At 35.3% G+C, this 14305-nt stretch overlaps 2 protein-coding genes across 3 annotated transcripts; both read left to right on the top strand.

The window, feature by feature from the left end:
• Positions 1-3292: 3292 nt before the first annotated feature.
• On the top strand, positions 3293-4789 carry EID1 (F-box family protein). The gene has a single exon (XM_059581169.2). It carries the CDS (start codon positions 3482-3484, stop codon positions 4490-4492), a length of 1011 nt encoding a protein of 336 aa, XP_059437152.2. The 5' UTR covers positions 3293-3481; the 3' UTR covers positions 4493-4789.
• A 1946-nt stretch (positions 4790-6735) lies between these two features.
• Positions 6736-12773, top strand: LOC132170257 (beta-glucosidase 11). Of its 2 annotated transcripts, none has more exons than XR_015911361.1 (13): positions 6736-6974; positions 7170-7233; positions 7919-7974; positions 8174-8249; positions 8359-8430; positions 8545-8632; positions 8732-8990; positions 9258-9373; positions 9643-9863; positions 10165-10190; positions 10296-10383; positions 11131-11243; positions 12367-12456. XR_015911361.1 is itself a non-coding variant. In XM_059581168.2 (13 exons), the coding sequence occupies exons 1-13, from the start codon at positions 6846-6848 to the stop codon at positions 12608-12610; spliced, it is 1530 nt and encodes a 509-aa protein (XP_059437151.2). In that variant the 5' UTR covers positions 6748-6845; the 3' UTR covers positions 12611-12773. The 2 variants fall into 2 exon arrangements, 1 of the variants encoding a protein (XP_059437151.2); XM_059581168.2 differs by having other exon boundaries at positions 6748-6974; positions 11153-11243; positions 12367-12773.
• Positions 12774-14305: the final 1532 nt, after the last annotated feature.

Below are 14305 nucleotides of genomic sequence, written 5' to 3'. Positions count from 1 at the left end.
GCCTTAGAAATAAAAATTCAAATTTTTTAAAATACCCTAAACATAATTTTAAATTAGATACATAAAGAAAACATTAAAACAATAAAAAGTAAAAACAAGTATGTAAACAAACCAATATGCACAAGAAATAAATACCCCTTACTACAACAATTCAAAACTCAAAAAAATAAAAGAATTAAAATAATATATATATATATATATATATATATATATATATATATTAAAACACCGAAAGGCGAAAACCTTCAAAAGACGCATTGGCAGTATTGCGTAATACTAAGAGTAAAAGAATTAAAATATATATTATTTAATAAAATAATACCCGGTTCCGGTTTTCCCGGTTTTGACCGGGTGCCAAAAACCGGGACCGGAACCGGGGTTCCGGTTTTTTTTTTTTTTGGAACCGGAACCGGAACCGGGTCCCGGTTTTCCGGTTTCCGGTTTCCCGGTTTCCCGGTTTTCCGGTCCCGGTTCCGGTTTCCCGGTTATTTTTGACACCCCTACTTTTTAGAAGAGATGGAATTGACGGAACAAGAAGTTATAATAAAAAATGAGAAACGCTAAGAGTCATATTTGAATTTTTTTATTTATTTACAAATTAATTATTAAATTTGTAAATTTATGTGAATTTTACATAAGTCAATGACACATCTCACAAATATAATAATTGATCTACTAAACTTGTAAAAAAATATACGCTAAATATCAAAAACTTATTAACTCCTGATATTTCTCAATAAGAAATCATGTACTTTTCATGATAGATGACACAATTGTTTATTAAATTGGATTGAAAAAAATTTATATCCGCCTGCATTTTAATTTTATAGTAAATTGCTTAATAATTAAATAATAATAATATATCATCCCGATTGACGCTTTTGCCTAATTATGTAGGCGTATTTACAATTTCAACCTTCTTGACATCAGCCAAATCTAATGGTGAATTTTTGAAAAAAGATGAACATGAGATATGTAAGGAAATGACATCACAATAGCAGTTATCAAGCATCAATCTACGCTTTGCTCCATCATTGAGCTTTGAAATATAAAGCGTGTATTTTGACTTTGATAAGTGAAAAGAAAAAATATATACTTTTAAGAACCAGGATAGATCATGCCCTCCTTAGAATTTTTTTTTATTACCGTTCTGGTGATAGAGATCAATTTGAAGAGCATGCAATGATTTATTATGCCTCGCCATCAACAAAATTAATTGGAAGTTACATTTATATATTTTAGACAGATGTGAAACTGGAGTCTTACATTTTATATATATAATAAACCGCTTAATTAACCATCTTTAAACTTTTAAAGCCATTTGGAATGGTCGCAATTATCTTGACATGGAATTTGATAGGTGTAGGTAGGGGTGTCAACCCGGTTCGATTTTCCTGTTTTTGGCTAAAATCGGGAACCGGAACTGGGGTATCTCGGTTCTCGATTTTGAGAAACCGGAACTGGAATCGGGACCCCGGTTAATCGGGGTCCCGGTTACTGGCCGGTTCCGATTTTAAAAAAAAATTAGTTTTTGGGCTTATTTTAGGTTAAATACCTAAAATAAGCCCTTTTTTTTTTTTTTTTTTTTTTTTTTCCTTTCATAAGTTGGCCCTTTTTTTAAAAATCTATTAGTCACTTTGTCTAAATTAAAGGGGCTTTGTTGTGATTGTTCCAAATAATTAAAAAATGAACTTAAAAAAGTCCAAAAATCTTAAAAAATCAATGTTGTTGCCTATTTGGGTCTTAGAAATAAAAATTTAATTTTTTAAAATACCTTAAACCTAAACCTAAGTATATATATATATATATAAAATGAAAACCCGGTTTCGGTATTCCAAGTAAAAACCGGGTACCAAAAACTGGTACGGGAACCGGGGTACCTAATTTTTGAATTTTTTAAACCGAGACTCCGGTTTTCCAATTTTTCAATAATTTTTGACACCCCTAAGTGTGGGCACCAAATTTCCAAAATAAAACTTCCTTTTTGTAATAAAGTATGTCCCGTTTGGCCATGGACCAGCCAAAGTATAAATTTTTATTAGCGAAACTGCCATCGGAGGTCTGCAGGGTAAAAGTGGGAAAAATAAAGATAATGTGGCTTCTTGTTGGATCTTGTCTTATTTCTTTACCAAGCTATGCTGCACTTCTTCATTTTAAATCACAATTTTATCCACCCAAATAATAGTCAATATCTATCTACAATTATATATATATATATATATATATATACCATATCTCAATTCTTGCACAAAAGTATTGGCATCATCTCCCAAACAAATAAATAATGGGTGTCGACGTGTCGTTGTCCACTTCGTGACAAGATATGCCCATGGTGCAATCTGACATCTTTGGTGTGGCCCAGGATGTGTGTCGTGGCATCCTTTCGGCGCCAAGTGTGTCTGTCTCTGGTGGCCCCGACGTAATTCCCCACAATCGTTCCCTCATTTCTGGCCTCACAATTTCTACCAATAATTAATTATTTAATAATGTTTGCCCGTTTCTAGCTCGGAGCTCCTCTTCATTTTTACTCTTTTTGGGTTAGAGGGAAAAAGAGAAAAGGGGCATGTTTTCTAATTATGGATATAATTAAGGTTTCTTTTTGATGAGATCGGCCTTTAAAGTAAAAAATAAAATAGCTTAACAACAACATCATTTAACGTGTCAATTACGTGTTTTTAAGAGGTAGTTCAATCAGTTAGAAATCATACTTTATAAAATAGAAGTTTCTAATTGGAATCCCACTCTCTTCTTGTTTAAACATGTAAAAGCCTTCTTGTTTAAACATGTAAAAGCAAAAGAACAAGTGTCAATTACATGTAAAAATAAGCCTTGAGATATAGAAAATATCAATATTAAAAGCATTCTCCATAAGTTTTATCCCATTAGGTCAAATGACTGTAGTTGTGATTTTTTAAAAACTAAATTAATTATTTAATAAACAATGTGATAAATACCGTGTAAATGTATAAATTAATTACAAATTTACAATTAAATTTAATTATTTTATAATTTACATCTTATTTTAGAAAATGATCATCTTCATTTTAAATTCTTTTTATTTTTTTTCGTTAGTGTATTTAGAAGAGTAATTTTGTCCAAAAATTTTAATTTTAAAAAATTTAAATAATTTTATCCTTTTAAATGAACTAATTAGAAAAAATAGAGAAAATTTGAAATAACAATCATCATTTTTCGGAAATTTTAGTTACTGGTTTTCTGTTATTTATTTATTATTTTGTTTTTAGCAATAATTACAAGCCGGTCTCTCACCGTCACCATTTTCGCATACAAACCACCCCACCCTCTCATCTCTCTCTCTTTGTCCAAAACCCAACTCATACCTCTCTCAGAAACCACCGAAAATCTCAAGGACAGGGAAAAGCAATCCATACCCATCTCACAAATTCGCTAGAAACCCATACCCATTTCGCAAAATCTACCCGAATCCAGAGTGAAAACCGGATAATAATCGATCAAAACAATGACGAACACGGCGTTCTCGAAGCTTTCCGACGACGTGGTGCTCAACATCTTCTTCAAGCTCGAGGAAGACCCGCGCAACTGGGCCAGGCTCGCCTGCGTGTCCACCAAGTTCTCGTCCCTGATCCGTACCGTCTGCTGGCGCCATAAGTGCTCCACCACCATCCCGTCCGTTGTCTCTGATCTCATTTCCGGCACAGCCAACTCCTCCTCTCCTCTCGGCGGCTGGGCCGCGCTCCACAAGCTCGCCGTCTGCTGTCCGGGCCTGCTCCACGCCGGCGTCCTCCTCGAGCACTCCGATTTCGGCCTCGAACGCGAACTCGGCCCCGACGAGATTTTCCGCAACACCATACCGTCTCCGATTCCGATTCCGATTCAGATTCTGCCATCCACTACCGAGCCATGCCCGAGCCACCATATAGACGATGCTAATTCCGTAGCTGAACCTTCCTGGTCGCTCTTCGACGACCTATACTATGATACTGTTTACAATAATTCAGATTCCCAAGATGGTGCCCAGGTTGCAGGCGAAGAGGTTGTTGCTGAGAACAACGGTATTGGCGTTGCTGAGGTGGAACACGAACTTCCGGTGTCGAAGAGGAGGAAGATTAATCGGCAGATGCGGTCCCATTTGGCTTCTGGGGTTTGGAATTTAAGCCGAGAGCAAGGTAGCAAGCTGCTCGCAAGGCAGTTCCGCGACGATTGTTTGTATATTTGCGATTGGCCTGGGTGCGTTCACATCGAGGAGAAGCGGAACTACATGCTCTTTAGAGGAATTTTCAAGAACTTCAAGAGGACCCGGGTGTGGAGAACGATAAACGATGGGAATAGGAGCAAGGTCGATGTGAATTGCGCTTTCTGCGCGTCCAAAGAGACTTGGGATTTGCATTCTGCGTTCTGTTTGAGGCGGGTTTTTGGGTACCACGACGACGGTGAGCCGGTTGTTCGAGCTTATGTCTGTGAGAACGGACATGTCTCCGGAGCGTGGACCGATTTGCCATTGTACACCTAATGATCATGTCAAGCATTTTTTTTCTAATTAAGTTCGTTGTTTTTTTCTTGTTATGGTTTCTTGGTTCTTTCATTTCTCATTCATGTCTCCAATGATTAGAGCTGTGTTGTTATGTTTGTTATTGTTGTTTTCATATGTATTAGCCGTTTCTCTAATTGGATTGGAGATTTAATAAGAGAATGTGTGGTTTGAAGTTGCAAATTAGTTTGTATGTGGTTGTGAGATTTGTTAAGAAAAGTTTTATGCAGATGATTCAAATTGATTTAGTGAAGATTCAATTTGAACTTTGGGATTTGAGTACTGTTTTAGTTATCAGCAATGGTTCATATTTTTGATGAACTAATTAGATTATGTTAACACAATGGTAGAGATATTATGTGTGTTTGTCGTTATGCCATACATAAAACTTGTGGAAATAACATTTCTTTATTTCATTTATACCAATTTCACTGTTCCTTTTCTGTGCTAAATCTGCAATGCATTTATTTTCTTTTGTAATTGCCAAGATATGTGAAGAGGATCATAGAAATGTTGACACCGAGGATGAGAAGTTCATTTATTGTGTGAGGTAGTACAAATTAGTAATGCTACCTCGACGTGATTTTTAAAATCTCTACTAAATTTTGATTCAATTGTGACTTTAAAAGCTAGTCATATCTGGGAGTGTGAAAGTGAAAGTGTGTGTAACATTACTCATTAAAAATTGGTTCTCGACTAGTTTAGGAAAATGAGATTTCATTCCACATAAAGGCAAGGTACTTTGCAACCTCAGGCTCAAATGATTGTCACCCAAATTTGGGAATCTCAAGTGATTATATCTGAATTCAGGAGTAAACTATGCGGTGGCTTCAAACGAGCTTCTCTCCTCATGTGGTGAATGTGGTGAGCAGAGATATCTATGTGAAGCAGGTAATGGCTATATTTACTCTGCTTGTGCTTTCATGATTCTGCTGCCAGAGCAGAAAGCTCTATTGCATCAGTCTGTCTTTCCCTGCTCCATACAGGGGTGGTTTTCATAATTTATGTGAGTTGCAGCTGTGATGGCGCTCCCTTCATGGTTAATCTAATACGGGCAAAGCGGATTATATTTGATTGTCCCTTTGCAGGTTCTTACTGCTATTGAAAGAAGTTAAACTAGCCTTCATTTTTGGGAATTTTCATGGAGGTATTTTTTCGCATTGGAAAGAGATGCAGATAGAACCACTTCAGAGTCTTATTAGCCCAATCTAGCTTCTTAAGCCGAACTACTTTTGTATAACTTGGGAAGTTATACTGCTAAAGAGCCTCTCTTTATACTTGTATGGACACTGCTGGTGTTATACAGTTGTTGATCTCCTTAATCTGTATAGGCATGATGCTTCTGCTAGGTTCACAATGAATTGGCTGTGAATTGAACTGGGAGTATGTTCTATACTCTGAATCCCGACTCTAGTCTTGTCTCATGCCATGTGTTAAAAATATTGGAAAACCATATGGCATATAGAGGATTATTTTGGGATTGGAAGATGCCTTTTGGGTTCCTCCATGCTCTTGGCTCTTGGCCTCTAAATGAGTTACTCTTTTTGTTTTTGGTTCTCAAAACAAAAACATTAACAAACGATTCAAAACATAAAAGTTTTTGGTTCTCAAAACAAAAACATTAACAAACGATTCAAAACATAAAACGCTAAAAACTATTTTTACCCTTTACGTCTCTTTCTCTCTCTCATAATAATAACTCTCATTAAAGTTTCATGCTTATTAGCTTCAATAGAAATGAATATTCTAAACTTCTCTTTTCTAAACTCGTTTTATAGGATTCCATATCAATTACCTCAAATAAAATAAAAATCCCAACAATGATCCAAACTTCAAAAAAAAAAAAAAAAAACTCTCAAAGGGGCAAGTGATATGATTTTTAGGACAAGGGTCTAAAAGTTTTCTTGAGACTTAAACTGCCAAGCTTGCTGTCTTACCATTTAACCGTTTCCTTTTATTTTATAGAAATATATTTTTTAGCTGAAGAAACAGTTTTCCCGATAAATTTTGTTTTGTTTTTTCCTATGATAAATGTTGTTTAATCTGGGAACTGGGAAGGCAAATAAAACGACGCTCATTCCCTTATATTTTTATGTCGTATTGTCTTGTGCGCCCGAGTTCTTTCAACCACACGTGGCCAGTGTTCCTACATTAAAGACTTAAAGTGACAACTTTGTATGGATGCAAATAAATTATCATCAATGAGAAGCGCCAAATGAAGAGTTTTGCTTTGCGTCTCTGTGTGTGTGTGTGTGTGAGAAAAAACTAAAAAAGAAAAGAAACAAAGAACTTCTCTGCGTGAGTAGTGAGAGAGAAAAGTGCAATAAGCTGGAACATGTCGAGGCTCTCTTTCTTGCTAATTTGTCTGCTGAGTTTAGCAGTGGGAGTCTCCAGCTCACATAAATTTAGCAGGGATGACTTCCCACCTGGCTTTGTTTTCGGTTCTGGCTCCTCTGCTTATCAGGTTACTTAATCTATTCCCTTTTGCATGGCTTCTAACTTTGTGTGTTTCTCAATCTTTTTATTGGGTATTGAGTCCATATTGTGTGAGCTACAATAGCAACATTGATCCAGAAGATCATCAAGAATAAAGCAAAGGCAAAAAAGAAAAAGAAAATTTATGTTGATGAATGATCCATGCATGTGTCATTTATGATAGGTGGAGGGAGCAGCAAACGAAGATGGGAGGACTCCTAGCATTTGGGACACCTTTGCTCAGGCCGGTCAGTCTTTTTTTTTTTTTGGTTTTTGGTTTTGCTAGCTGCATATTAATTTTCAGAGTTTTTTGGTGATTTATTTGGATGCCGGATTTATTTTAGCATTTAGATCAGCACCCAGTACTTTCCTTCCCAGAACAATTTATAATCTATATACTTGTATTTACTTCTATGGTTTGAAAGTCGTTTAATTCGATCAGACAGTATTGTAATAAATGTTCTTGATGAGTACCATTGCTCTTTTTCCCCTTTTGAATATTTTTACAATAATAAACTTTCCTTGAAATTTTAATCTTTTGCCAAACTTCCACATCAGGACATTTTATATATTAATGCTTATATTTATTGTTACATCTGGGTGTGTATAATTCAGTAGTCTTCTAACCCTCTGTTCCTATCATGGGACTGCTAAATTACATCTGGGTGTGTTGTTATTTGACTAGGAAAAAGAAAAAGAAAAAAAATACCATTGAAGTGTCCTTACTGTGGGTATTGGAAAAAGAATAAAAGGAAAAATTAAGGCACCCTAAGGTCAAAGAACATTGAGTTCTTGTATCAGAATCCAGACCTGGTGTGGTTTAATAAAATCATCAATTATGAATGTGAGATATTGTTAGACTTATGAATGTGAGATATAGTTATATTGGTAAGAAAATGACACAATTTAAAATTTTCCTTCTCAAACTTACAGGGAATGCACACGGAGCAACTGGAGATGTAGCATGTGATGAATATCATAAATATAAGGTGTATACTATATGCCTTGATCAACAATCCTTTATTACAATTAATTAAGATCATTTCATTGTTATAAAAGAAAGAAATTGTTCCTATCATGTTATATTTACTGCAAGGAATACCATCTTCATTTGGTTTGAATCACATCACTGTTTACATCTTATTGGAGTAAGGTTCACATATGTTCGGGTTCCTGTATCTCTTGCAGGAAGATGTGCAACTAATGGCGGACACAGGCCTTGAAGCCTATAGATTTTCCATCTCATGGTCAAGACTTATCCCAAGTATGATCACCAAACTATCATTCGATAACTAAACAGGAACCATTGAATTTCTAGTAATTCCTTTTCAAATATTATTGTTCATACAAAAGTGTTTGTGTTTTCTTTTCAGATGGAAGAGGGCCTATCAATCCAAAGGGTTTACAATATTACAACAATCTCATCAATGAACTAGTTAGCCATGGTTAAAGCCCAACTTCCATCACAAATGATGCCGATTAGCAATCTCGAGTTGCTAAGATAACCATGCCTGGGAACATTTTGTTTCTAAATATTGCTTTCTCCCTTGATTGCACAGGAATCCAACCACATGTTACTTTGCAGAATTATGACCTTCCTCAGGCACTTGAAGATGAGTACGGAGGATGGGTTAGCCGAAAGATTGTGTATTGTTCTTAACTCTTGTTCCTTACGTGCTTGGGGTAAATTCCCGTCACATTGCATGGGGTGATCAATATGATTGAATTATCTATATCTGGATGCAGGAAAGATTTCACAGCATATGCGGACGTGTGCTTCAGAGAGTTTGGAGACAGGGTTTCATATTGGAGTACTGTTAACGAGCCTAATGTGTTTGTCCTAGGAGGTTATGACTCGGGCTTTGTGCCACCTCAACGATGTTCTCCTCCATTTGGTTTGAGTTACTGCTCTAGGGGAAATTCTTCAACTGAGCCATACCTAGCAATGCATCATATTGTGTTGGCTCATGCTTCGGCTGCAAGATTGTACAAGAGAAAGTATCAGGTATCTAGCTAAGCTTTTCCATATGAGGAATTTCAATTAATGGTATACCAATCGGTCAGTATTGTCCATATATTTTACGTTAATCAAATTAAGAGAATTCTGGTCCAGCAGTAATAGCTATGTCCTTGTGTTTAAACTTTAAGCTTTGTGTCTGATTACAAATTCTTTAGATATAAGTATGATCTTTCCATTCTAATGCTACATATATAAAGAAATTTATTCGCAATGCACACATTTTTGGCTTTTAGAACACACATTTTGATGCAGGAAAAACAACATGGATTCATAGGGATCAGCATCTATGGGTGGTGGTTTGTTCCTCTAACAGACACAAAAGAAGATGCAATTGCAACTCAGAGAGCCTTTGAGTTCTTCATTGGTTGGTAAATAACATATCCTAGAAGTGGCACCATCTTTCCTTAATTTTTTTCTTTTAACCTTTTTATCTTTTTATCTTTTCCTCTTCTCGTTTCTTGTTTGTATATTGGTATCTCTAACATTCTGCTTCTATTGATTTGTACTTTCAATTCCATGTGTGCCAAAAAACTAGTAATAGTTCGGGGAAGGTAAGAATTCCTCTAATCAAGTTTTATGTTGGGTTTTGAGACTTTATTTAAAACCTTTGGCTGTATTGCCCTGCTTTTTCCTGCAGGATTCTAGATCCCTTGGTGTTTGGGGACTATCCCAAAACGATGAAGGAAATTGTGGGCTCTAGACTTCCAGCTTTTACAAATCATGAATCCAAACAGGTGAAGGGTTCAGTTGACTTCATAGGGGTAATACATTACTTCAATATATATGCCAAAGACAACTCCAACAGCCTGAAGATGGAATATCGAGATTACAACATGGATGCAGGAGTAGAGCTCATCCGTAAGTTTTCTTTACTTATATTATTACAAATTAAGGACTGTTTTCGGTCAATGATTGGTCAAGTTCGCTGAGACAATTTTTCTCACTGGTTTGACTTTTATTCTAGTTCCACATAGCGGCCCTTTTAACAAATTCTTCATGTACTATACTGTCTCTTATACATAACTTTTTAACTAGATGAATTAAGACTAGGCCAATGCACTCCACTAAGAGTTGGTCATCTTCTGCTAAACACAAGTGCTAGTTTCATGCTGTATAAAGGATGGATAGAAATAACTTCCTGATTTTCTGGTTGTGGCAGCAATGCAGGATAGTTCGTCATTTGAGGTAAGAGTGAACAAATAAAGTCAGAAGTAGGAATTCTCAGCTTGAAAGTGGGACTGAGTTGGTTTATATAGTTCACTATTCAGTAACCAGCTTTATTTTACTCAGTTTCCTATTGCACCCTGCGGTCTGCAAGGACTACTGGAGTATGTCAAGCAAGTTTATGGCAACCCTCCAATCTACATTTATGAAAATGGTATCTCTCTCTCTCTCTCTCTCTCTCATACACACGTGCGGACACCCACACAAGCTCTCTAGGTAGTTGCTCCATGAGAATCCTTCTTGTTTCTTTGTTTTTTGTTTTGTTTTGTTTTTTTTTTTTTTTGCTTCTTCTTTTTGTTTCTTTCTGGATTGAAGAGTATGTTAAGCAGTAAAAAGGTGTATTTCATGTACAAATATTTTTCGAACGTTCATGAAATGCTGGTTTTCAAGTTGTATGAAATTTTAGGGTAAGTCATATGATTATACACATTTCATCTTATATGAATCATGGAGGAAACCTTCACCCTGGGACTGTAGAAATCATTGCAAATGAAATGACCATGAACAAATCTGTTTTGAAAATTTCAAATGAAGTCTCAATAGAGTAATCATGTCAAACAACCAAGTGGCTAAAGTATTTAATCATGCCAATTTTGTTGGTCTCTTAAACCCACTAGATAGTTGGCCATCTTGCATTGAGCATGGGATTGGGCTAGATTGTGATTAATCGCCACAACCGTATGTTTTCTACCTCCAGGATAGCTGTGGTCTTGCATGAAATGAACAAGAACCACTCAACCATCTTATTATAAGTATTTTAATGGTGAGGCAGTGCCTCCTACATTGTAAGATTTGTCATTTTGGTGCAGCACTTGGTGGGTTGGGCAGGGTTGTGTTGTGTTGTGTTGTAACACTCCTTATGTAACCTATTTCATCGTGTTCTATATCTAATCGGTCATAGTTGGTATGGCATGTCTTATTAGGTCAGAGGATGCAACGGAATTTAACATTGGATGACATTCCAAGGGTGAAATATATGCATGGATATATTGGAGGTGTTCTAGATGCATTGAGGTATGCATACTTTACGCAAAGCTTACGTGGCTAACTAGCATCGGCTACAAATATTCTTTCTACCTCATTATGGGAGCTAAATCTGACAATTATTGGGCTACAGAAGGTCATACCTTTAACGGAAAACATCCAACTTATATTCATAATGATTTTTCTCTCTAACCATTGGCCATCTAAGAGCATTTGGCTTAAGAATAATTTATAGTTTTATGTTTTCTGTGGACACATTGCTCTCTCATCCCCACCCGTTTGTGAGGGGGAAGGTAAGGCTTTTGAAGATGCAAAGCACCAATGGCAAATGGCAGTACACTATAAAAACAAGATATTAATTTGCAAGACCAATTAAGCATCCCCGCACCCCACCCCCACGTTTTTTCTTTCAAAATGGACATGCGTGCGAGCACACACAGACACCCAACGAAAAGTAGAAGATTCTAGACTTGGTCACCATAACTTGGGATGAAAGCTTCCCACCTTAATCCCACATTGGGAAGATGAGTAGTCCATATAGAGTGGATGGATTATAAAGGCATTCATGGGTGTTAAATCTTATATTGATTCCTTATTAGGTGAGATTGAGCTTTATAAGCGAATTTAGAGAGCTCCATTATTACAACTTGACTAATCTTTTTGGAGTGATAGCATAGACGTGACTAGCTCTTTCCTTTGGTTGTTACAGATGCAACCTTAATGAATTGGGCTCAAATGCCTAAGTCATAGTTTTAGAACCGTTCAGATAGTTCTGCAAAAAATTTAGGCTGAACTTGAAATCAATATGGCCTTCTGACCAATTATTAGCTTGCATTTCTGGAGAACCATTACTTCCAATATTAGCATGTGACCATGGCTTGAAGTCATTGCTCACTTGTTTAGTATTTGTAAAACTCCAGTGTACACAATCATAATTGGGTATATGTATACATAATCATAACCCCAATTTTATGAGGTTACTTTTTGCTTCTCTTATATGTGAAACAGAACCATGATATGTTGTGTTACTTGGTTGGTTATAATTGTTTATCTGATATGATACAACTGTTTGTCTTTTCTTTTTTCTTTTTTGCATCTGCTCTAATTGTTTTTCTGTTTTCTTGCCCTCATTTCATTCTTAAAATTTTGGAAGGAATGGATCAAACACAAGAGGGTATTTCACATGGGCTTTCCTGGATGTGTTCGAGTTATTGGATGGCTATGGCTCAAGCTATGGCCTATACTATGTAGATTTGGATGACCCTGATTTGAAAAGGTACCCCAAGCTCTCTGCAAAATGGTACTCGCAGTTTTTGAAGGGAAAGAGCATCATCTCAGATGGAATTATTGAACTTGAGAAGAGTCCATCAGCTCTCTCTCATGCTCACTTTCAGTAGGTTCATTTCCTTAATTTCCAAAAAACCATGTAATTTACTTGAAAGATACTGCTTGACAGGGCTCAACTAGAATTAGCCTAAGCAGCTCTTATGTAGTGGCTATACTAGTGTATGTAGTCTACATGCTTCTACTAATTTGTACACGTGCAGAGATTTGGTCCCAGACATATAAACTTTTCCTCTCATATCTCAAATATATATATATATATATATATATATATATATATATATATATATAGGGAAAATTACAGTTTACTCCCCAAAGTTAACAACGTTTTTCAATTCGAACATTAAATTTTTAATTTTTGTAATCTACCCCTACAAAGTTCCAATTTTTTTCAATTCGACCAATATCATCCCAAAATTCTCATATTGCCCCTGATTTTTATTTTTTTTATTTTTTATGAAAACGAAAATAAATTTGGGGTTGCAAAAATGACCAGATGACCAAAGGGGTGGCTACGAGCCACGGCCACCCCGAATTTTTTTTTCTTCATTTTTTTATAAAAAATAAAAAAATAAAAATTAGAGGCAGTATGTGAAGTTTTGGATAAAATTGGTCAAATAGCAAAAATTTGGAACTTTGGGGGGGTGGATTGCAAAAATTGAAACTTTGGTGTTCGAATTGAAAAACTCTGTCAACTTTGAGAGGGTAAACTGTAATTTTTTCATATATATATATATATATATATATAAATATATATATAGAGAGAGAGAGAGGTATCACTGTTTGTCTTTTTCATAACAACTGTTTCTTGTAACTAATAGGCTTAAAAAAATCCACATAGGATTTGTAGAGGCATTTTCGAGTTGGGAAGGTGACATGAGTTAATTTAGGACCCCGTTTAAGATTGCGTTAGAAATCTTAAAAAGCACTTTTAATATCTAAAAAGCTGTGCGAAATAGAAGCTAGCATGTTTGGTAAAAAAAAAATTTAAAAGTGTTTTTTTTTTAAAAATTTGTTTTTACCTTTTTACTTTAAAAATGGTCAAAACGTATTTTTGGTAAAAACTTTAGCGCTTAAAAGTTCTATTTCTTAAATGCAATCTCAAATACTCATAGGGCTTGTTTGAGTGTGCGTTTGATGGGTCTAAAAGTGCGTTTAACACTCAAAAAGTTCGTTTGAATTTAAAAAGTACATGTTTGGTAAAAAAAAATTAAAAGTGCTTTTAAGAGTTCAAAAAGCCCAAAAAATGACCAAAACGCACTTTTGGTAAAAGCTTAAAAATGAAACTTTTGTCAAAAAGTGTTTTTTGACTTAAAAACTCTATGCTCTTAATATGTTGGCAATTACTTGTTATCAAAAGCACTTATTAAGACGACAATGGTTGAAAAGACGATCTAAGTGTCACAAAATAATATTCCAGAATCTTTGTGTGTGTGTTTTTTTTTTTTTTTCCTTCTTCTGCAAATTTTACCTTTTAGATCCCAGTTTTCAATTTTACTACAATTTTATGCACGGTTTGATAATTTTATGCATGGTTTCAGGTAATTTTTCTTTCCTAAATTTCATGTAACCTTTTCAGGTCTAAATTAGATAAAAGTGAGTTTTGAGGAGCTATTTTGTATAAAAATTTGGCTCATCCATTGTGAATGATAGCTTATTTATTAAAAAAATAAAATAATTAATTAATAAAAATATAACAAATATCAATGAACGAGCTAGACATCAATTTATTAAAACTCTATTAGTAA

This window comes from Corylus avellana, chromosome 1 (genome assembly GCF_965113065.1).
Source record: "Corylus avellana chromosome 1, dhCorAvel1.hap1.2, whole genome shotgun sequence".
NCBI classification, from domain to species: domain Eukaryota; kingdom Viridiplantae; phylum Streptophyta; class Magnoliopsida; order Fagales; family Betulaceae; genus Corylus; species Corylus avellana.
Note: the sequence above shows the minus strand (reverse complement) of the source record. Positions and strands in the feature narration are given on the sequence as shown.

Bases quoted from the DNA above. Each gene is read 5' to 3' on its own strand.
- EID1 (XM_059581169.2), top strand. From the start codon at position 3,482: ATGACGAACACGGCGTTCTCGAAGCTTTCCGACGACGTGGTGCTCAAC.
- LOC132170257 (XM_059581168.2), top strand. From the start codon at position 6,846: ATGTCGAGGCTCTCTTTCTTGCTAATTTGTCTGCTGAGTTTAGCAGTG. The intron at 6,975-7,169 runs GTTACTTAATCT...CATTTATGATAG, and splicing joins CTGGCTCCTCTGCTTATCAG to GTGGAGGGAGCAGCAAACGA. The intron at 9,374-9,642 runs GTAAATAACATA...TTTTTCCTGCAG, and splicing joins TTTGAGTTCTTCATTGGTTG to GATTCTAGATCCCTTGGTGT.